Consider the following 22,383-nt stretch of genomic DNA (forward strand, 5'->3'; position numbering starts at 1 on the left):
AGTTTTCTGATGCATTCAAGAGAAGTCATTGATTCGCAATTTGTCCAGCTTTTTTCTCATTGTAAGGATGGGAGCTCTATGGTCTGCATCTCTGAGGTGAAACCAGAAGGCTGTTTATTCATTTTTCGAGTGTACTTTTACTTTATATGCAGCCTTTTCCCAGAAAGGTTAGATATGTGAAATACTGAAAGACTGTGTCAAGCAAATTATAATGCACTAAGTAACAATTCACTGAACTTTAATCAGATAAACATAGAAAGATGGGAAACTGGAGCACCTGGGTGGCTCAGTTGGTTAAGTATTTGCCTTCAGCTCCGGTCATGATCCCAGGGTCCTGGGTCGAGTCCCATATTGGGCTCCCTGCTCAGCAGGGGAGCCTGCTTTTCCTTTTCCTCTGCCCCTGCTCGTGTGCCCCCTCTCACTCATTCTGTCTCTCAAATAAATAAATTTTTTTAAAAGATTGGTAACTCCTATAGTATCTAATCAAGGATTCTGATCAGTTTGATATAAGATTTTCTTACCTGACTTGCTATTATTCCAATGAAAGAAAGAACTGGTTTCAATAAACTTATATGTTCTTGTAACACATAAATGCTTGATGCCCATTTGGCCTTCTGAGGTAGAGCAAAATGCTCAAACCTGCATCACATCTTTGACCTTATGTCATTGGCCCAACCAGGCCCTCCATACTAGCAGAGGAGACTAAGAATACAGCAGGTGCTTATGTGACCTACTCCTCTAAAGGTGTCCTCTTTTACAGAAACCCAACTCTAATTAGGAATTTTCCAAACACTACCTCAATTGTAGAAACTGAACAGATGTTGCTACAAAACTAAATAATGTGATTCAGTACCCTCGGCAGGCACAGTTTTCCTGGCTGACCTCATCATAAAAGGGCTTAGATATCCTAGGGTATCACTGCTAAGGTGGCTCTATGACAAAAAGACACTGTTACAGAAATATCTAAATGTTTTGCTTACAAATATTAATGTGTACATCAAATCATAATGTAAATTATACTATACAAAGGGCACTGATTGGTAAGCTTACAAAATAGTTGATGTAGGTGGGGTGCTTTTTCATGCATAGACTTAACATTTCAAATGTGAACAACTGTTTATCATAATTACCTCATCCCATCCTTTGGGCATACATTACCACAGCAAATCCAGTTGTGCCTCAACACCTAGCTTCCTTCCCCCCCACCCGTGAAGTCTGCTGAGAGGGATATTGGTTCTTTTGAGGCTGACCATGCAGCTTTTCTCCTCCCTTCTGGGCCATATCCAGGTATTGGATCTACTGCTCACCAGAATAGGCCTTTAATTTGAGTCAGGGTCATCATGCCAGTCCTGGGCTTCTGTGCCCTCAGATCCATTTTCTGCCCTTTCTTGCTCTGCTACATTTGCAGGGGGCAGGGAGAGAAGGGAAGGGGTTGGGGTGACCCCAGTAAACTTCATCTCCAGGCCCCCCTTCCCAGTGTTCCAGTGAGATTCATCCAATGGGCAGCATGGTGAGAGACTAGAGTGGGAGAGAAAAGAAGCCAGGGTATCTTCATCTCTTTGCTGTAGGAGCATATGCTTGTGTGCTCTCTCCTCCTCTCCTTCTGTCCCCTCTGTCTATCCTCCCTCTCTAGCAATGGCTATGTGATCTCTATGGCCGAAGCTTCCACCAGACAGCCCTCTCTCCAGGTCCCATGTCTCACTAGGCAGCCCCCACAGTGATTCCAGTTCCTGCCAGGCAACCTCATTCCTGGGCTCTGGCAATGCTACCTCCTCCCTGTGTCAGCCCTAGGAGTGACAGTGGCTGCCTGCTGTTGCTTACTTCTAGGCTGCTTCAATGCACCCTGTCTGTCTTCTAAGGTCTGCCAATGTCTTGGTTCATAGTTGCCCTGGACTGAACTACTTGTCTCTTTTTTCCTGAGTGGACTGGGAGGACTTCATCTACCACATCAGAGCTATACCCTTTACCAGATTTCTCCACAGTGGATAAAAAAATCACTACAGATTGCCATCTTGACTGTGTCTCTCTTCAGTGCCATCACAAACACTCCAAGAACACTGCCACTGAAAGCAGACAATTCTCTCATTCATACCACTGAAGAGAATCACTCTGGCTCATTAATAGCCTACTCTGCTAATGAATGCAATTGTTTCTTTCCCCAGTTCTCTCAACAGCAAAAAAATACAGTAGCCAACATATTCCTAGACTAGAATATGATAGTTCATGGTAGGCTTGTTTTAAATGTCTGTCGGTGTGTATACAAATACACATAACTGCATAAAGACATAGACACACATATAAAGTCCGTGGTTCAAACAAAGAAATACCAAAAGACAGAGTGTATGTGTATGGGGGTTACAATGACCCCCCCCCAAAAAAAGATTAAAACTCCTTTATGAAATGAAGGCTTCCACTTCCAGACAAGACAGAGAAACAGGGACTGGATTTATCTTCATGCCTGAAACAAAAACAAAGAAATACATGAGATAATGGTTTTCAAGACACCATGCATCAGGCAATAAAGAACTGATCCCTGAGATGGGGAAAAATGGGGTGAGTGCTATGATTGTTCCAGCTTACTACCTTCAGAGAGTTTCTAAGCCATAAAGCAGGGAGAGGAAACTGATACAAAGTCTAGCCAGCTCCCTAAATTGACAAAGCCAAGAGTCTACATCCAAAGGCAGCTAAAGTTCATGGGACAGGGCAGCCAGGGTGGCTCAGTGGTTTAGCGCTGCCTTCAGCCCAGGGTGCGATCCTGGAGACCGGGAATGGAGTCCCACATCAGGATCCCTGCATGGAGCCTGCTTTTCCCTCTGCCTGTGTCTCTGCCTCTCTCTCTCTCTCTCTCTCATGAATAAATAAATAAAATCTTTAAGAATAAATAAATAAATAATGTTCATGGGACAGAAGACCAGCAAGGAGACCTAAATAGAGGGAATCCTGAAGGTCCACAGAGGGGCTCTCCCTTGGGTATTCAGAAGAGATTAGCATATGCATATGAGGGGAAAGAACAATCTGAAAGGACAAGAGAGAACAATACCTGGCTACAGGGACAGTACAAGGCCTCACTAGCCAGACTGGAAAAACTGACATTTCATAGGATATTTGGGTAGAATAATCAGGATGGTCTCGCCTTGGTAGTAGGAATAACTAGCACTGCTCTAGACCTATCTAACAAATGATGAAAGCAAGACCCCAAAGGATCGAACTATTCTTAAGTTAACTGCATCTAGGAACAAAGTGCAGGATGATTTTTAGGAATACAAACACGTCCAGCACCTAACAAGGTAAAATTTACAACGTCTGGCATCCAACTAAAAATTAGCAGGCATACAAGGAGGCAGGAAAATGCAATCCATAATTAGGAGGATAATCAATCAATCAAATGAAACTGAAATTTTAGAAGTAGCAAGGAAGGGCATTAAAATAATTATTATAATATACTCCATGTGTTCAAAAAGTTAAGCAGACACATGGAAGAACTTCTGAGCATAAAAACAACAACATCTAAGATGAAAAAACCATCTTAGTCCCCCCAATATGGATTGGGGTTGACTGGGTGGCACGTTGGTTAAGCTTCCAATTCTTGCTTTTGGCTCCGGTCATGATCCCAGGGTTGTGAGATCGGACCCCACCTCAGGCTCTATGCTCAGGGCCAAACCTACTTAAGACTCTCTCTCTCCTTCTGTCCCTCCCCCACCAAATAAATAAACAAATCTTTAAAAAATAAAAAATACACTAGATGCAGTAATCTGTAATGGCATATTAGGTATTGCAGGAGAAAAAAGATGAGTTATCTTAAGGGCATAGCAAAAGAACCATCCAAAGTGAAACACATGGAAAAAAATCATCCAAAAATATGAAAAGGCACAGTGAGCTGTGTAACAACTTGCAAGTGGTCTAATATACAGGTAACTGGAGCTCCTGAAGGGGAAAAGGAAAGGATAAAAGAAATATTTGAAGAAGTAATGGCCAAAATTTTTACGAACTTAATGAAAACTATACACCTGAAAAACCAAATGAATCCCAAGTGCATGAAACACAAAGAAAATGACACCAAGGTAAGTTATAATCAAATTGTTAAAAATCAGTGATAAACAGAAAATCTTAAAAGCAACCAGAGGGGAAAGACGTGTACATATACAGGACAAAGACAAAGGTGATGTCATATCTCTCATCAGAAACAATATAAGCAAAAAGGTGATGGAACAGGAAATAGAGACTGGAGAAAAACAAAAATCAACATAATAGTAAGTCAATCTGAAAAGGACAAACATTATATGATCTCATTCATCTGGGGAATATAAAAAATAGTGAAAGGGAATAAAGGGGAAAGGAGAGAAAATGAGTGGGAAATATCAGAGAGGGTGACAGAACATGAGAGACTCCTAACTCTGGGAAATGAACAAGGGGTAATGGAAGGGGAGGTGGGTGGGGGGATGGGGTGACTGGGTGACGGGCACTGAGGGGGGCACTGGATGGGATGAGCACTGGGTGTTAAGCTATATGTTGGCAAATCGAACTCCAATAAAAAATATACAAAAAAATCAATATAGAATTCTATACCCAGCAAAAACATCTTTCAAACTGAAGGTGGAATAAAGACATTTACACATACGCCCACACACAAAAAACAAAATTAAATTTAATTAAATTAATTTAATTTTAAAAACTAATGATTTTAAAAATAAAAGAGTGTGGATGACTAGAGAAACCTCAGGAACACAAAAAGCTAACAGTCAGCTGACACCACATGTTATTCTGCAGGAAAACGTTAACATAACAGGCCTGATGTTGTGATCTCTAGGAGGGCCTGCTTGCATGGTTGATCCTTGTAATAGCTCATTTGAATTTGGTGTATAGAATATTCCCTGTGTTACTAATTGATAAGGTTGTTCTGTGGGTCTAGGACATTGAATTCTGCCATACTAGCCTGGCTAAGTTGTTTTTGTGAATGTGATTTATGACAAACGCCTGCTTTCCTTCTGGGAGTCAGAAATTTCAGTAAGAGTCCTGATCAGCCCTTAATAAAAAAAAGTTGGAGTCTTAAGCAAGATACCCTAGGCAGAAACCCTGTGCATGTGTTGCTGTATCTACCTGCTGGAAGAAGAAGCTTGTTCTGTGAAAGCCTACTTCGAATCATCTAAGGGAGAACTTTAGAAGGCCCCATCTAGACTCTTCCAGACTCCACCCATTACATCTTTTCCCCTTGCTGATCCTGCTGTTTATCCTTTCACTATAATAAATCATAGCTCTGACTATATATGTCTCTGAATCCCATGAGTCTTTCTAGCAAATCACCACATCTGTGGGTGGCCACCAGACGCCCAAGCAGTTACCAAATGTAAGTGGTACTTTGAATCTTAACTCTTTTTTCAAACACTTTCTCTGGACCTGAACTGCCTATTCGTTGGCCTCCCCTAGAATCCCAAGCAGTGTCTTATCCATTATAGTCATAAACAACTGCATCAGGTCCTCAAAACAGTCCCATCTATCACACTTGAGTTTCAAGTGGAACTCAGAGCCTGGTATAAAAGTTAAAATTAGATTCAGCAGCAAATAACAAACACTCATTTCTCTCTCACTTGTAAGATGTCTGGAAGTATTCATTCCAGGTCTAGCACAGCAGCTCTATGCTATCAGAGATCCCAGCTCCACCTATCTTGCTGTATTGCTAGAAGTGTCTTCCATTCCCAAAGTTACCTCTGGATCCAATATGGCTGCTGAAGGCCTAGCCATAACATTGACTTTCAAGAAAATAGAAGGAATGACAGAAGAAGTGCATATTCCCTTCCTTTTATAGATATTTGCTCAAAATCCACAAAGCACTTTCAATCTTTAGCCAGAACTTGATCATAGGACATATAACCACAAGAGAGGCCAAGAAATACAGTGTTTTCATTGCACAGAAATATGCTGAGCTAAAACTCATGGTCCTATTAGAAGGATGAAAGGGAGAACGAATATTGGGAGATACCTGGAGTCTCTGCCACACTTAGGTCTATGCCCAACACAAAGTTATCTGTGAATCAACTTTTTTAATAACCCAAGACAACTGAGGTAAATGTGTCTTTAACCACAATGTGTTTCAGAGGTAGATGGGGAGTAGGTAAAGAAGAGATTTAATATAAACTTAAACTCTATGTATGATCAGTTACACCCCAATTAGAATTTTCTCTTTCTAGCTTCTCAGCAAAAGCATGTGATACAAGCCCACAATAAAATTTAAAAGACTACTTCAGGACTTTTACTCTCTTAGTGACATGGTACACAAGTTTAACAAAACAGGACTTAATACTATTTTTCCCCAGAGATCATGGTGTCTCTGAAAATATACAGAATGTAATTTTTATGTATTTATTGTTTTTATTTATTTGTAGTTTTTTAAAAGCACAATGTGGTGAGGAATGTCAGCAAAATGATGGAGTAGGCAGGTCCAAACTCCTGTTCTTTCATAGAAATATAAAAAAAATAAGCAGAAACTGTCAGAGCCAACTTTTTCAAAATTCTGGAAAAAACTAAAAGGTTTATAGCAACCAAGCAAAAACTCCTTCCTAAGAAGGCTGAGATATTAGACATACTAGACAGAAACTTTAAATCAACTATCTGAAATATGCTTAAAAAGCTATGGGAAACCATGAGCAATGAAATAAAGGAAACCAGGAATATGATGTATAAACAAAATGAGAATATCAAAAAGAAGGTAGAAATTTTAAAAAGGAAGTGTTAGAATTCTAGAGCTGAAAATTACAATAATTGAAATAAAAAATTGACTAGAAGGGCTCAATGGCATATTCGAGCAAGCAGAAGACAGAATTAGCAAATGTAAAGATAGAACAATTGAAATTATGAAGTCTGAGGAGCAGAAAGTAAAAACAATTGAAGAAAAGTGAACACGGCCTAAGGGACCTGTGAGACACCATCAAGAGGACCAATAATGCATTATGGAAGTCCCAGATGGAGAGACAGAGAAAGAATTAGAAAGAATATTTGAAGAAATTATGGCTTAAAACTTCTCAAATTTGATGACATCCATTACTCTACACATTCAAGAAGCTCAACGATCTCTAACCAGGATAAACTCAAGAGATGCACACTGAGACACACTATAATGAAACTGTTGAAAGGTAAAGACAAAGAGAACCTTGAAAGGAGAAAAGAGAAGTGACTTGTCACATACAAGGGGTCTTCAATAAAATGAAATCTGATTTCTTAGCAGAAACCTCAGAGATTAGAAGGAAAGTGAAATAACATATTTAAAGTGCTGAAAGAAAAAAAATGTCAACCAAGAATTCTGTACCTGGCAAAAACAATTTTTCAAGAATGAAGGAGAAATTAAGACATCTCCAGAAACATTTCTGGAGAAACATCTCCAGAAAAAGCTAGTGGAGTTCCTTATGAGTAGACTTGACCTATAAGAAATGCTTAAGGAGTACTTCAGGCTGACATGAATAGACACCAGCCAGTAACTTGAAACCACAGGAAAAAATAAAAAAACACTGGTGAAGAACACAGGTAAATGTAAAAAAACAATACTTTTGGTTTATAACTCTTTTTTTATAACTCTTCTTTTTTATATGATTAAAAAGGCAATTTCAAATAATAATTATAAATCTATGTCAATAGATACACAATGTATAAATATGTAATCTTGACAATAACAATATAAAGGGAAAGGAACAGAGTGTGTATAATACTGAAACTAAGTTGGTACTATTCAAAATGTGTTACTAAAAGCTTAAGATATTAAGTGAAATCTCCAAGATAACCAGCAAGAAAATAACAATATACAGAAAAGGAAAGAAGATCAAAACTGTACACTACAAAAAATCAACTAAACACAAAAAAGGTGGTAATGGAGATGAGGAACAAAAACCATATAAGACATATAGAAAACAAAAACCAACATGGCAGAAGGAGTCCTACCTTACCAGCAATTACTTTAAATGTTAAAAAATTAAGCTCTACAATTAAAAGTCAGAGACTGGCAGAATGGGTAGAAACAAATAATCCATCTATATGTTGTGTACAAGAGAATCACTTTGAATACAAAGACACAAAGAGGTTGAAAGTAAAAGGATAGCAAAAAAAAAATAGACTATGCAAATAGTAACCACAAGGGAAGTGGGATGGCTATATTATCTGACAAAATAGATTTTAAGTTAAAAAAATTTATTACAATAGACAAAGATATATATTGATAAAATGTTCAACCTATCAATAAGATACAACAAATATAAACAAATACACACCTAAAAATGGATCCCTGAAACATATGAAGCAGAATCTGACAGAACTAAAGGAAGACCTAGTTCTTTTTTTTAAAAAAGTTTTTATTTATTTATTCATGAAAGACACAAAGAGAGAGGCAGAAACATAGAGGGAGACACAGGCTCCATGCAGGAAGCCCGATGTGGGACTTGATCCTGACACTCCAGGATCACACCCTGAGCCAAACAGGCATCCTGGAAGACCTAGTTCTATAATAATAGTTGAAGACTTCAATAACCAACTAACAATAATATAAAGACCAGACAGAAGATCAATAAAAAATTAGAGGACTTGAAGAATACTATAAACCAACTGGACCTAACAGACACATACAGAACACCCCACCCAACAAGATCAGAGTACACATTCTTCTCAAGTACATATTTAACATTCTCCAGGATAGACCATAAGTTAGGTCACAAAACAAGTCTTAATAAAATTAAAAAGACTAAAAGTTTACAAAGTATCTTTTCCCATCACAATGGGATGAACTAGAAATCAATAACATAAAGGAAACTGGAAAACTCACAGATGTGTGGACTTTTTAAAGATTTTTAAAATTTATTCACTTGAAAGAGAGAGACAGAGAGAGCACAAACAGGAGGAGAGGGAGAAGCAGACTCCCCATTGAGCAGGGAGCCTGATGTGGGGCTCAATCCCAGGACTTGGCGGTCATGACCTGAGCTGAAGGCAGAGGCTTAACCATCTGAGCCACCCAGGCGCCCCAAATGTGTGGAAATTAAACAGCACACTCTTAACCAATAAGTCAAAGAAGAAATCACAAAGGAAATTAGAAAATACCTTGGGAAAAATGAAAACAACATAACATACCAAAAGTCATCAGATGCAGCAAAAGTAGAGCTCAGAGAGAAATTCTTAGCTGTAAGTGTCTACGTTAAAAAAGAAGAATGAGGGATCCCTGGGTGGCGCAGCGGTTTGGCGCCTGCCTTTGGCCCAGGGCGTGATCCTGGAGACCCGGGATCGAATCCCACGTCGGGCTCCCGGTGCATGGAGCCTGCTTCTCCCTCTGCCTATGTCTCTGCCTCTCTCTCTCTCTCTCTCTCTCTCTCTCTCTCTCTCTCTGTGTGTGTGACTATCATAAATAAAAAAAAAGAAGAAGAATGATCTCAAATCAGTAACTTAATTGTAAACCTGAAGGAACCAAAAAAAAAAAAAAAAAAAATAAGAGAAACCAAACTCGAAGCTAGGACAGGGACAGATGAAAAGATTAGAGAGGAGATAAATAAAGAATAGAAGAAAAAATTTTTTAAAAAGTTGGTTCTTTGAAAAGATCAACAAAATTGACAAACTGTAACTAGAGTAGTTAAGAAAAATGAGAGAAGACTCAAATTACTAAAATCAGAAATGAAAAAGGAGACATTAGATCAACTTTACAGATGTTAAAAAGATTATGAACAATATACACACCAACAAATTGGGTAACCTAGATGAAATTCACACATTCTTACAAACACACAAAATATCAAAACTAATTCAAGAAGAAACAGAAAAATCTGAATAGACCTATAACAATAAGGAGAGTGAATCAGTAATCAAAAACTTCCCAACAAAGAAAAGCCCAGAACCACATAGCCTTATTGGTTAATTTTACTAAACATTTAAAGAAGAAATAACAAAAATCCTTCTCAAACTCTTCCAAAAAATTGAAATAGTGAATACCTCCTGATATGAAGCCAGCATTACCCTCATATCAAAGCCAGGTACATGACAAGAATAGAAAACTGCAGACCAACAGTCCTTATAAATATAGCGGCAAAAATCCTCCACAAAATACTGGCTAACCAGATTCAGCAACACATTTAAAGAACTATACACCATGACCAAATGCAATTTATCCCAAGAATGCAAGGGTGACTCAAAATATGAAGCTCAATCAGTGTAATATACCATGTTAATAGAATGAAGGGGAAAACCCACATAATCATCTCAATTGAAGTAGAAAAAAACATTTGACAAAAAGAATACCTTTCCATTATAAAAAAAAAAAAAACACCCAATAAACTAGAAATAAAAAGGAGCTTCCTCAAGTGACAAAGGCCATATGTGAGAAACCCAAATCTAATATCATACGCAGTGGTGAAAAACTGAAACCTTTTCCCCTAAGATCAGGAACAAGACAAGGATCCCCACTTTACCACTTCAATTCAACACAGGACTGGAAGTTCTAACCAGAACAATTAGGCAAGAAAGGGAAATAAAAGGCATCTAAATTAGAAAGAAAGAAGTAAAACTATCTCCATTTGCAGATGACATGATCTTATAAAACTCTAAAGAATCCAAAAAACTGTTACAAAAATAAGTTCAACAAAGTTGCAAGACACAAAATCAACACCAAAAAAATCAGTCATATTTCTATACACTAGCAATAAACAATCCAAAAAAGAACTTAAGAAAACAATTTCACCTAAAATAGCATAAAAAGGAATAAAATACTTGAAAATAAATTTAACCAAGGAAGTGCAAGAGTTGTACACTCAACTACAAAACATTCCTGAAAGAAATTAAAGACCTAAATAAATGAAAAGATATCCATGTTCACGGACTAGAAGACTTAAAATCATTAAGATGACAATACTATCCAAAGCAATATAGAGACTCCATGTAATTTCTATAACATCTCAATGGCAGAAATGAAAAAACCTGGGGTGCCTGTGGAGGATTAGTAAAATTAGTAAAGTAAAGTAAAGTAAAGAGACAAAAACTATACTAGAGGATATTGGGCAGTGGCGGGAGGAAGGAATGTGACATTATTGTGTAATAGGTACAGAGTTTCTGTTTGAGGTGACAAAAAATTTTTGGAAAGAGTGGTATGATTGGCCACACAGTTTTACTAGTGCCATTAATGCTAGTGAATTGTACAGTTAAAAATGATTTTTAAAATGGCAAATTTTGCTATATTTATTTTACCACAATAAAAAAGAATTTAGAAACCACTATGTAGCTAAGTACACAATTTTTGCAAAAATATACTCACCTATCCCCCTTTGTTCTCCTTCCTGCAACAGCTTGCTGTGATTCAGGCAGATGTTTTCACACACAGTTCTCCTTCTCAGAAACTTCACTGCCAGTGTGAATCTGAGGCATGAGAACCTGAAGGAAGGACCTTTAATGCTAAGCAGTGTTAATAGCACCTTATTTTTGTTAGACAAAATAGAATTCATTAAGCAAATATTTCCATGGCACCTACTATGTGTCTGGCACTATTCTAGGGACAGAAGAGACAGCAGTAAACAAAAGACATGTATGCCTGCCTACACTGTCATTCAGGCTTATGTTCTAATGTACTTGGGAAGAGCTCTCCAGGAGACTATGATACGCCTGGGAGAACTAGCATAGTAAGAGGAAGGAGACCTGGAAGCTCGACAGACCAGGCTCTGCCTCTCCACCTCTGTGATAGTGACATCTTGAGATCATAAACCTTTTAAGCACCTGCTCCCACCAAGAAGGCCTGGCACAGCCACTCTAAACATCCTTTGATGATTTTTCTGGGTTTTCCTCTATAACAACTGGTAGCTTTCTGCCATATTGTCTTGGTCAGGGCAGCTCTGACAAAGTACCATAGACTGGGTGACTTAGACACCACAGAAATTTATTTTTCTCACAGTTTTGGAAGCTAGAAGTCCAAGATCAGGGTCATAAAATGGTCAGGTTCTGGTGAGCGTCTCCTTCTGGGCTGCAGACTGCCGACTTCTCATTGTATACTCGTGTGGTGGGGAGAGAGCTCTCTGGGGTCTCTTCTATAAGGTTATGAATCTCATTCATGAGGGCTCCATTTTCATGACCTAATTACCTCCCAAAAGCCATAGCTCCCAATACTATCACTAGGTGTCAGGATTTCAATATATGAATTAGGGGAGGCCCAAACAATCGTTCATAGCACCTTTGGATGAAAACAAACAGGCATTTTGGCTCCGCTCGGATCCAAGGGCCCAAGGCCAATTTAGCATAGGAAAATCCAGTCTTCCAAATTGGCCAGCCTCATTCCTTGCAGTAGTACATTGGAGTTTGAAACCAAAGCCCCAACTAAGAATAAAAAGGGACACTTTTATTTTATACTCTGGGCAGAGATTTCCCTCAGAGACCCTTAGGAACCAGGTCATCGGGGCAGGATTCAACTTTGGCTCTATCCTGGCCAAACACATCCTGAACCATACTGATCTCATCCTTTAATAGACTCCCACTTACCACTCTCAAATACATGGCCCTAAACAAATGTAGTAGTAGACTAACGTTCAATTTCTTCATTTGGCAAAATGAGAGCAACAATACAGTCTTCATACATTTGATGTGAAGGTTAAATGGCTTTAAGTATGCAAAATACTTAACATAGTGCCTGGCTATCATAGCAGGTACTCCAAAAACAGTTGCTATTTTTCTGCTATTATTTAATTACAAGTAACATAGTGAATGTATTTAAAGGGTGAAAACAAATATTCTACAGCAGTGAGTTTCAAATTACAGCTTAAAAAACAACAACAACAAAAAACCCTACTAGGGGCACCAGCTGGTTAAGCATCTGACTCTTGATTTGGCCCAGGTCCTGATCTCAGAGTTGGGAGATCAGGCCCCATGTTGGGCTCCATGCTCAGTGCAGAGTCTGCTTGAGATTCTTTCTCATGTTCTCTGTCTCTCCCTCCCCCAACTCATGCTCACTCGCTCTAAAAAAAAAAAAAATAGATAAAATAAAATCTTGAAAAAAAAAACCCTGCTAATGTATTGAAACATCAATTTCTGTGTCCCACTCTGAAGCATTCTAAGTAAGTCTGAGACCATACCTGCTAGTTCTAATAATCTCCCCAGTAATGTACTGAAATAATTTCATAAACTCCAGATGAATACTCCCTTCAAACTGGGTTACTTAAAAAATTTAGTTTATTATCATCAACAACAAAACCACATGCAAATCCTACTACTTCTCTTTCCTAGATTATGTGTGACAAAGTACACATCAAACACTGCATCAGAGATTGGCTAGCTGCTTTCCAAACCTGTTCCTCTTCCTCTAGCTAAACTATATTCCCTGCTTCCCTTCCAGTAAGATGTGGCCTTATGACGAGGTTCTGTCCAACAGAAGTGGACAAAGTGATGTGCAATACTTTCAGGCTTAGCACAAAGTCTTCCCCATGTAATCTCTTTTCCTTTCCTTATTCACTGGTTGGAGAGAGAGGATTCCAAGGCCCTAAGGGATGTGGAAGCCACGGGATGGAAGGCACCTGGTCCCTGAATGACTACATGGAAAACCATCTGCCAGACTCTTACACTGGCTCATTACGTGAAATAAAAATGAACCCTTCTTATGTTAGGCCACTGAAATTTGGGGTTGGTCTGTTCCAATGGCTAGCATTACCCTAACACAAATATCCACACTGATTAAAAGCCAAGGAACATGCTTTAACCAAAAGAGAAAAGTCTCCTAACACCTCTTCTCTTGCAAATGGAACGGAGGTAATTTTTCAAAAGAGATGTGAGCTTTTAAAATAAAAAAATATCAGGGGTGCCTGGATGGCCTAGTTGGCTAAGCATCTCCCTTCGGCTCAGGTCAGGGTCCTGGGATTGAGGCTCATATGTGGCTCCTTGCTCAGCAGGGGGCCTGCTTCTCCCTCTCCCTCTGCTGCTCCCCCTGTTTGTGCACACAGACTCTCTCTCTCTCTGTCAAACAAATAAATAAAATCTTTTATAAAATAAAAAAATTAAAAGTAAGAAGTTACTGATTCTCAAGTCATGAAAGCCTAACATCATCCCATATAAACTAATGTCAAGGGGCACCTGGGTGGCTCAGTAGTTGGGCCTCTGCCTTCAGCTCAGGTCGTGATCCCAGGGTCCTCAGATTGAGTCCTGCATCAGGCTCCCTGCAGGGATCCTGCTTCTCCCTCTACCTATGTCTCTGCCTCTCTCTGTGTCTCTCATGAATAAATAAATAAAAATAAAATCTTTAAAAAAATAAAAATAAACTGTCAATGAGTAATGTCAAACAGCATTACTCAATGTCAGAATTTAATGAGAGTAACAGGTTGTATATAGCCTTCATCCTTTCAGGAAGGAAGGTTAACAACTAACAGGTTAGCAGGGAGGTTAACATCTTCCCCAATTTTCTATTTTTTTTTCCAATTTTCTATTTTAATGAAAATTTCAAAACACAGAAAAAAGTTGAAAGATGAATATATGTAACGCATACCCTTTCACCCACCACTCAGATATATGTGTTATGTGTATTTTTTTGACTGAACTTTTTGAAAGTAAGTTGCATGCATTAGGTCTCATATACTTGACCCCTAAATACTTGTAGACGCCAATTAATATGTGCATTCTCCTATATAACCCCAATTATCTCACCTAAAAAAAATAAGTCACTCCCTAATGTCATCTGGCACCAAGTCCATATCCAAAACATTTTATAGTTTATTTTCATGAACCAGGAGTCAATCAAGTTTCCTGTGCTATGACTGCTTATGCCTCTTTGGTCTCCATGAACTTATAAGAACACGGTCTTAGTTGGCTCAGGCTGCTAGAACAAAATACCATAGACTAGGTGGTTTAAACAACCAACATTTCTCACAGTTCTGGAGGCCAGGAAGTTCAAGATTAAGGTGCTGGCAGATTCAGTGTCTGATTAGAGCCCTCTTCCTAGCTTGTAGATGGCGGCCTTCTCCCTGTATCCTCACATGGTAGAGAGACTGGGAGCTTTGGTCTCTTCATCTTCTTATAAGGGCACTAAACCCATCATAGAGGTACCACTCTTATAACCTCACCTAAAACCTAATTACCTCCCCAAACCCCACTTCCAAATAGCATCACATTAGGGATTATCAGGACCTCAACACATGAGTCTCGGAAGGTGAGATACAATACAGTCCATAACAGACATTTATCCTATCTTTTTGTTTCCCTTGACATAGACTTCTTGAAACCAGGACAATGGTCTTGTAGGTTATCCCATATTTTGGATATGTCTAATTGTTTTCACACGGTATTTGATAACTTGCTTCTCTATCCCCTATATTTCCTGTAAAAACTGCATCACATAAGGAGGCACATACTACTAGATAGTTCAACAAGGAGCAAGGATAAATTTGATGACTTAGATACAGGATGGCGACTGCCTGACCTCTCCACCATAAAGATACCTTCTCTCCTTTGTGATAGGCAAATAATCTGTGGAGTGCCCCTTGGCAATGTGTAAGGACCATGTTCCCCAACAACGTCTCACCTATAGCTTTTGGAATTCATTGAAAATCCTCGTCTAAGTCATCGAGGGTTGTAAAATGGTGATTTTCTAATCACCTCATTCCAAAAAGATTACCTTTTGAGAGTTCTAAGAAACAATTTCAGGAAATCTCACTTTCTAATTTTGAGATACATTTTATGTCCATTACTCACTTTTAAAAAACTAAAAGTTTTCTTTATGCCTAGATATTCCTTTAAAAAGAATACCTTAATATCGAAGGAAAATGCTACCTAACCATATAACTATGTTCCCCTAGTTCTAATGTAATTTTTGCTACATAAAAATTGTCAGCTTTCTTTTCAAACAATTTTTCAATTGCAAAAGAAATGTGTCAGTGACATGGAAATTTCAAGCCATTCAGAAGAGTACAAAGGGAAAAGTAACATCTCTCCTCCCTCTATCCCAACAACTGGCTCCACTACCAAAGGATAACCACTGCTAAGTTTGCATGTGCAGGTCATATATAAATATGTGTACATGTTTGAGTGCATACATTGCATAATTCTTAAAGCATAAGTGAGATGATACTATACAGATTGTTGTGAACCTTGTTTTTTCTTTATAAAGTATTTTTTAAAGCTTTTATTTATTTATTCATGAGAGACACAGAGAGAGAGATGCAGAGACATAGGCAGAGGGAGAAAGAGGTTCCCTGTGGCGAGCCTGATGTGGGACTCGATCCCAGGACCCCAGGATCATGCCCTGAGCCAAAGGCAGAGTCTCAACCACTGAACCACCCAGGTGCCCCGTGCCTTGTTTTTCTTCACAACAGTATGTGTGGATGGCTGCACAACACCTCTTTTTTGCCAGCTGCATAGTATTCCTTAGCAGTAATGTGCTGTCACTTAACCAGTCCCTTCTTGAGTATTGCAACTTGCTTCTGCTACAACAAATATTGCCATCTATGTAACATGCTAGCACAAGTATTTCTGAAGGACAAGGTCCAAGAATTGAGACTGCTGGCCAAAAGAGCAGGGTAAGTACACTGTAAATAGTTTCTAGGTATTAACAAATAGCCCATAAAAAAAAATTAAATGCACCTCTCCCCCACTAACTTATGCTGATGCATTTTTAAATTACAGCAGGTCTCTACTGAATGATCCTCAAGTAGCAAAGCTGGCCAGGGACGCCTGGGTGGCTCAGTGGTTGAGTGTCTGCTTGCTGCTCAGAGCATAATCCCGTGGTCCTGGGATCGAGTCCACATCAGGTTTCCCAAAGGAACCTGCTTCTCCCTCTGCCTGTGTCTCTGCCTCTCTTCTCTGTGAGTCTCTCATGAATAAATAAATAAAATCCTAAAAAAAAAAAAAAAGCTGGCCAAAGAATCACAAAGTCTAAAGTGAGAATAAGAATTAATACTTACCAAGTGTTTAAGTATCAGGCACTGCACTTGATCTTTACAACATCTCAATAATACAGTAATCCTATGAGGTGAGTGACACTGTCTCCATTTTTGAAAAGAGGAAACCAAGGCTCAGAGAGCTAACCCAATGTTGTATACAGCTTTAAAAATAACAGAGCCAGCATCTGAACCCAAGGGATCTGGGGCCAAAGTGAGACCCTATGGAGCTACCCCAGACTGGGGCTGAAGGGTGGGGGGACTCTTAAAAGAAAAACACTGGGCTCCCGATTAACCAAGAACAGGGTGGTTCCAAAATGTTTACTCACACACAGGCTCAAATGCTAATTGTATGCTACTTCAAAGAGTCATATTTCCCCTTGCAGGCTTTGCCTAGGAACCCACTCTCAGGCTGAGCTAGACAATTCAGCTCCAATAAAGCAACCACCAGCCCACGGCCCACAGAACCTGGAGAGGCTGACCAACACAGACTTGGAAAGTTGATAGGCGTGGAGGAAGCGAGAGGCAGGTGGTAGGCTGACACGGCCAAGTTAGATATTTTGGACCTGTATCAGTTGTCACAAAAACATTATGGGGGGAAGTGGAACTAGCATACACACGAGAGAGAACCACAGTTAACTGACACAGTCTGTTTATACCACCTTTCTCTGCCTCAGACACTTGCTATTTCTGCCACACAGATTTGCTGGGCCCAGTAACTTTTGGATGGCACGTAGTCACATAGTCACGTACAGAGGCAGACAGCTGGGAGCTCCCTGCCCTGACAAAACAGGTTAGACTGGTGCCAGTAAGCTCCTGGGCCACTGCTGTGTGCATCACAGGGCCTGGAGGTGCTGCTTTCAACTTCCCTGGAGAGTCTGTCTCTGGTCACCTTCCCTGATAGCTACCTCCCTGGAGGGAGCCTGATGCGGAACTTGATCCCAGGACCTGGGTATCACAACCTGACCTAAAGACAGATGCTCAATCGCTGAGCCACTCTGGTGCCCTTGTCCCTTGCAATTTGAAGGTTGAGCATGCACAGTGTGTCTTTTACTGTCCTCAGATCCTTTGCCTCTGAGCAAGAGCTTAAGATGGGATCTATCAGTGCACACCACTCCCAATAACACATCAACTCTTGGGGGACGCCTGGGTGGCTCAGCGGTTTAGTGCCTGCCTTCGGCCCAGGCTGTGGTCCTGGAGTCCTAGGATCCAGTCCCAAGTCCCACGTCAGGCTCCCTGCAGGGAGCCTGCTTCTCCCTCTGCCTGTGTCTCTGCCTCTCTCATTCTGTGTGTGTGTCTCTCTCTGTCTCTCATGAATAAAATAAATAAATAAAATCTGTAAAAAGAAGTGTCAAGTCTTGGGGCGCCTGGGTGGCTCTGGCCATGGTCCCAGGGTCCTTGAATGGAGCCCCCGCATCAGGCTCCCTGCTCAGTGGGGAGTGTGGTTCTACCTCTCCCTCTGACTCTTCCCCCCATTCCTGCTCGTACTATCTCTCTCTCTCAAATAAAGAAATAAAATCTTTTTTAAAAAATCAACTCTTCAAACACACAAAAAAAGAAAAAAAACAAAAAAATAAAAAAATAAAAAATAAATAAAAAATCAACTCTTCTTTGAGGATAATGAGTTGGAGAGAGTGCAAGGAAAGAAAATCTCTTTCCCCTTTCCCATTTTGTCTCCATTCCAGGCACAGGGCTCCAGAAGTCCCATGGGTATAAGCAACAATTGAAAGGTCACAGAAAACTGATAGTGTAATATAATTTAAAACAGGGAGAAGTGGGTATCAAACTAGATGATTTGAGGAACATCTTAAAATGCCATCATAAATGCCTCCAAATGGGCGCAATGATGTACTGAGAGGTAATTCAGCTTCCACAGGTAAAAAATGGAAAAGCACAAAAGAGTATACAGTGATGTTTCCCTCCCACCTCAGGTCACAGCAACCTAGTTCCTCCCCCCCAAAAAAACCAATGTTACTAATCTATTGACTACCCTTCCAGAGATATTTTATATCAGCAAACATAGTTACTTAACATAACTTGTTATAAATATTAAGGCTTTCCCTTTCAAATTAAAATGCCACTTATATATTTTTAAAGGGGCAGAAATTAACATTTTTTTAAATTTCAAAGAGTTTTGAAACTTGCAGTTGAACTTTCACTCATAAAAGCTTACCAACATTTAAAAATTAAATTGTTTACCTTCAGAAATTAAATTGGGCACCCAGCACACAGCAGATACTCAACAAATGTTTCCTTAGGTCTTTTTGTCCTTTATTACTCAGAGGCAACAGGACAATTACTCACTTCCTCTACTGATATCAAGAAATGAAATCTGTTTTCTTACTATTATTAACAAAGAGAAGTCCTGAAAATCTGTACTATGTTTGCTTAAGCGTTTGAATATTTTCATCCTGAATTTTTAAAAATCAGAATCCCTATCCCACTAGCCTTCAGGAAATAATGAATAATTAGCTGATCAAATGATGTTAGAATTCAGATGGAAGGTGTGTGTGTACTAAAACAGAAGACTAAATATCCATGAGACAGAAAACTGTTTTCTCACAGGCAAAATATTCACATTAAAATATTAATATTTGGCAGAACCTACGACATCACATACTGACAAACTAAATTTCTTAGTATATTTCAAAGTAACACTAAAACCCAAAAACAGAGCAAAATGACACAGAGTGCTATAAGATGATGTTGCCTGTTCTGAACAATCAGCAATTAAACCAGATTTCAGTACCACAAAACAAAATGGTACACTGCAGCACGACCCCAATGACTAAAAGATGGAGAGTTTAAAAAGTATATATCAGCAAAGGAAAATCCCACTATTGTTTGTAACCCTTAAGATAAAGGTGACTGAGCTCCTGAGAACATGGAGTACAGAGTTTTTTCTCTGTCAGAAAAAAAAATATTTTTAAATCCTCATTTTCCATGTGCTTGAACATGTATTTATGAGCCTGTCAAATCTACCTTCTAGAAGTATTTCACACTGTGCTTTAGTGAATTGGATCCTGAGGCTAGAAAATAAAAATATTTTCATGGTTATCTATAGACACAGAAGGCTAATTTTCATTTGCATTATCCCTCAGAGTCAACCACCTGAAATGACAACATGCTTCAATCCCCCCACTCTACTATCTGCTCAGTACACCTCCTGGCTTACCTGCAGCCCTGGCATTAGTGATTTGTTACCCACTGACACAAACCACAGAGCTCAAGAGTGGCCAGGTATTGAGACCAAAGTTTGAGTTCACGTCTCCAACTTGCAATAACCGAACTCGGTTTTAGACCTGGTTCTGTTTCAATGACATATCTGTTTAGGCCCTGGTGGCCATGAGCCTGGGCTACCTACAACTGATCCAGAGCCCTGAGAAGCAACGCCCACGACCAAGGGTAATTTTCACATTAAAAATTAAGGTGCCTGCTTTCCATTCTTTGTCCAGGAACCCTGAATGGAAATTGAATGGAGGGATCCCTCCAGTAAAAGTAATGAAGTATAATGTTCCCAAAGGGGAACAGTCATGAAGTGGGCTTATCTATTTCACGTGAGGATGCCCACTTGGGCCTTAACTCCACTGAATTCAATTTAAAAAGAGAATACTTGGTTCTAGTTTGGAGTCACAAGGGGGTGGGATAGAGGGATGATTCAGATTACAGCTAACAGATATCCATCCAATGATGGAAGATTTGTGCTGACCACTGTGAACGTAACACACCCTGTGCCATTAAATCCAGAAGAGGATGGTGACATCAGCCCACCCTTCACAACAAAAGACGGCTGACTCCAGAGTTAAAACCACTACTTTCCCTCTCATACACTTCTAAACGTATCTTCAAAGTCACGTCTATGTTAAAACCTGAAGAACACAAAAGGTCCTCTTCAAGTCATTAGGTATAATGTCCCACCTGGACAGAAGAGTGGGAGGAGTGCCCACATGCCCGACTAGGCCCCACCATGGCAGTGCACCACTCTGGATCCTGGACCCCGCTCGCCTTTCACAGCACTTCCGGCTCTGACTTTGTTAACAAGAGACCCGGGAACAGAGATCTCAGAAGTGGGTGCTCACCCAGGTTGACCAGGGATGTGTGGCATCCATCAGGCCCCAGGCCGCCCATTACCCAAGCCCAGAAACCCTCAGCCCTCGCCCCCACCTCACTGCGGCCTGCCTCTTGGGGTGACGCGGTCCCCAGGGTAGTCACCCACCTCTCGCTGAGGCACACACACCCTGTTGAGCTGAACTGGGGTGGGGGGGTGGGGTGGCGGGTGAGGAAGCGCGATGCGAGGATCGTGGGGGGGGGGGGGGCGGCACAAAACAGAACCTGGCAGACAGAGCCTGGCCACCTCCGTGCCTTTCATTATCCTGGTTCCCCGATTAAGAAACGTCGAAATGGGGTGGGATTCTTTTTAACGGTAATAGAAAGCCAGAAAATGCAAGACAGTTGACCTTGGGAACCAACCCCGTCGCAGCGGGAAACGGAAAAGAAACACGTTGGCAAGTGAAGGGGGAGCGCAGAGCGGGGCGGGGTGGGGGGAGCGCAGCGGCCGGGCCGCCCGAGGGGTGGCGGGGCGGTGGGCACGGTAGGGGGTGCTCACCGTAGATCATGGCCAGCCCGGTCTCGTGCAGAAAGCGCACCCGGCGGTGCTTGAAGAGCCAGATGGTGAGGATGGTGAGCGTGAGCAGCAGGATGAAGGTGAGCAGGCTCACGCTGTCTTGCCGGTGGCTCTCCTCCGCCTCCTTCTCAGTGGCGAGCTCCTCCATGGCGCTGCTGTCGTCGGCCGCCGCCCCAGTGGAGGCCGAGGCCGCGGCGCGCAGCCCCCGACCCAGCAGCAGTGGCAGCAGCGGCAGCAGTAGCAGCCGCGGTGGCAGCGCCCGGGCCGCCAGTCCCGGGCCGAGGCGCGCCGCGTCACCAGGCTCCATGGCCCCAGGGCCGCCCGCGCCTCCTGCGCGCGGGGACCAGCAGCCCGCGCCGTCCGCGGCTTCCCGCGGCGCAGCCGACCTGCCCGAGTGGCCGCGACCGCCGCAGCTCCTCCCCCCGCGTGCCGGGCCGGGGCTGCGCAGGGAGCCACGTGGGGGAGGGGCGCGCGCAGTGCGCAGGATCCCCAAGCACCGCCCCCCGCCCGCGCACCTGTTCGGCCCCCAGTCGCGCCGGGCGCTGCCGGCGCCCTCCGGGCCGCCGAAGCAGCCTCGGCTGGGCCCCTGCGGCTCCCGGGAGCGGCCGTCGGCCGCCGGCCTCCCTGCGCTCCCTACCGGGTCCTGGCGTACCTGGCCAGGCCATCTGGGGTCACGGGGCCGGTCCTGGGCAGTCGGCGCCGTCGCCGCGCTTCCTAAACGCAACGCCAGAGGTCGCCGGTGCCCGGCAGGAGCATCAGCTTGGATTCGCGCGCTCTGGGGCCACCGCGAAGTGTTCCACCTCTGGCGAGGGTGTGGCTGCCCGGAGCCCAGTAAAGGGCGAGGGGACCCAGGGTGGGGGAGGTGGATCTGGGGGAAGCGAAGATTCGCCGTACGCCTCTCTTTCC

At 41.6% G+C, this 22,383-nt stretch overlaps 1 protein-coding gene across 4 annotated transcripts in view; it reads right to left on the reverse strand.

Moving 5' to 3' along the window:
• SLC9A7 (solute carrier family 9 member A7) overlaps nt 1-21,896 on the reverse strand; it is a 145,101-nt gene extending 123,205 nt beyond the window's left edge. For 2 of the 4 annotated variants that reach the window (XM_072743251.1, XM_072743250.1), the window contains exon 1: nt 11,267-11,468. In XM_072743251.1, coding sequence (XP_072599352.1) covers nt 11,267-11,453 — 187 coding nt within the window. In that variant the 5' untranslated portion in view covers nt 11,454-11,468. Of the gene's footprint in view, nt 1-11,266; nt 11,469-21,459 lie in introns of those variants that run through there. The other 2 variants (XM_025982469.2, XM_025982470.2) reach the window with 2 other exon arrangements.
• Nucleotides 21,897-22,383: the final 487 nt, after the last annotated feature.

The sequence above is a fragment of the Vulpes vulpes genome, chromosome X (assembly GCF_048418805.1).
Source record: "Vulpes vulpes isolate BD-2025 chromosome X, VulVul3, whole genome shotgun sequence".
NCBI lineage: Eukaryota > Metazoa > Chordata > Mammalia > Carnivora > Canidae > Vulpes > Vulpes vulpes.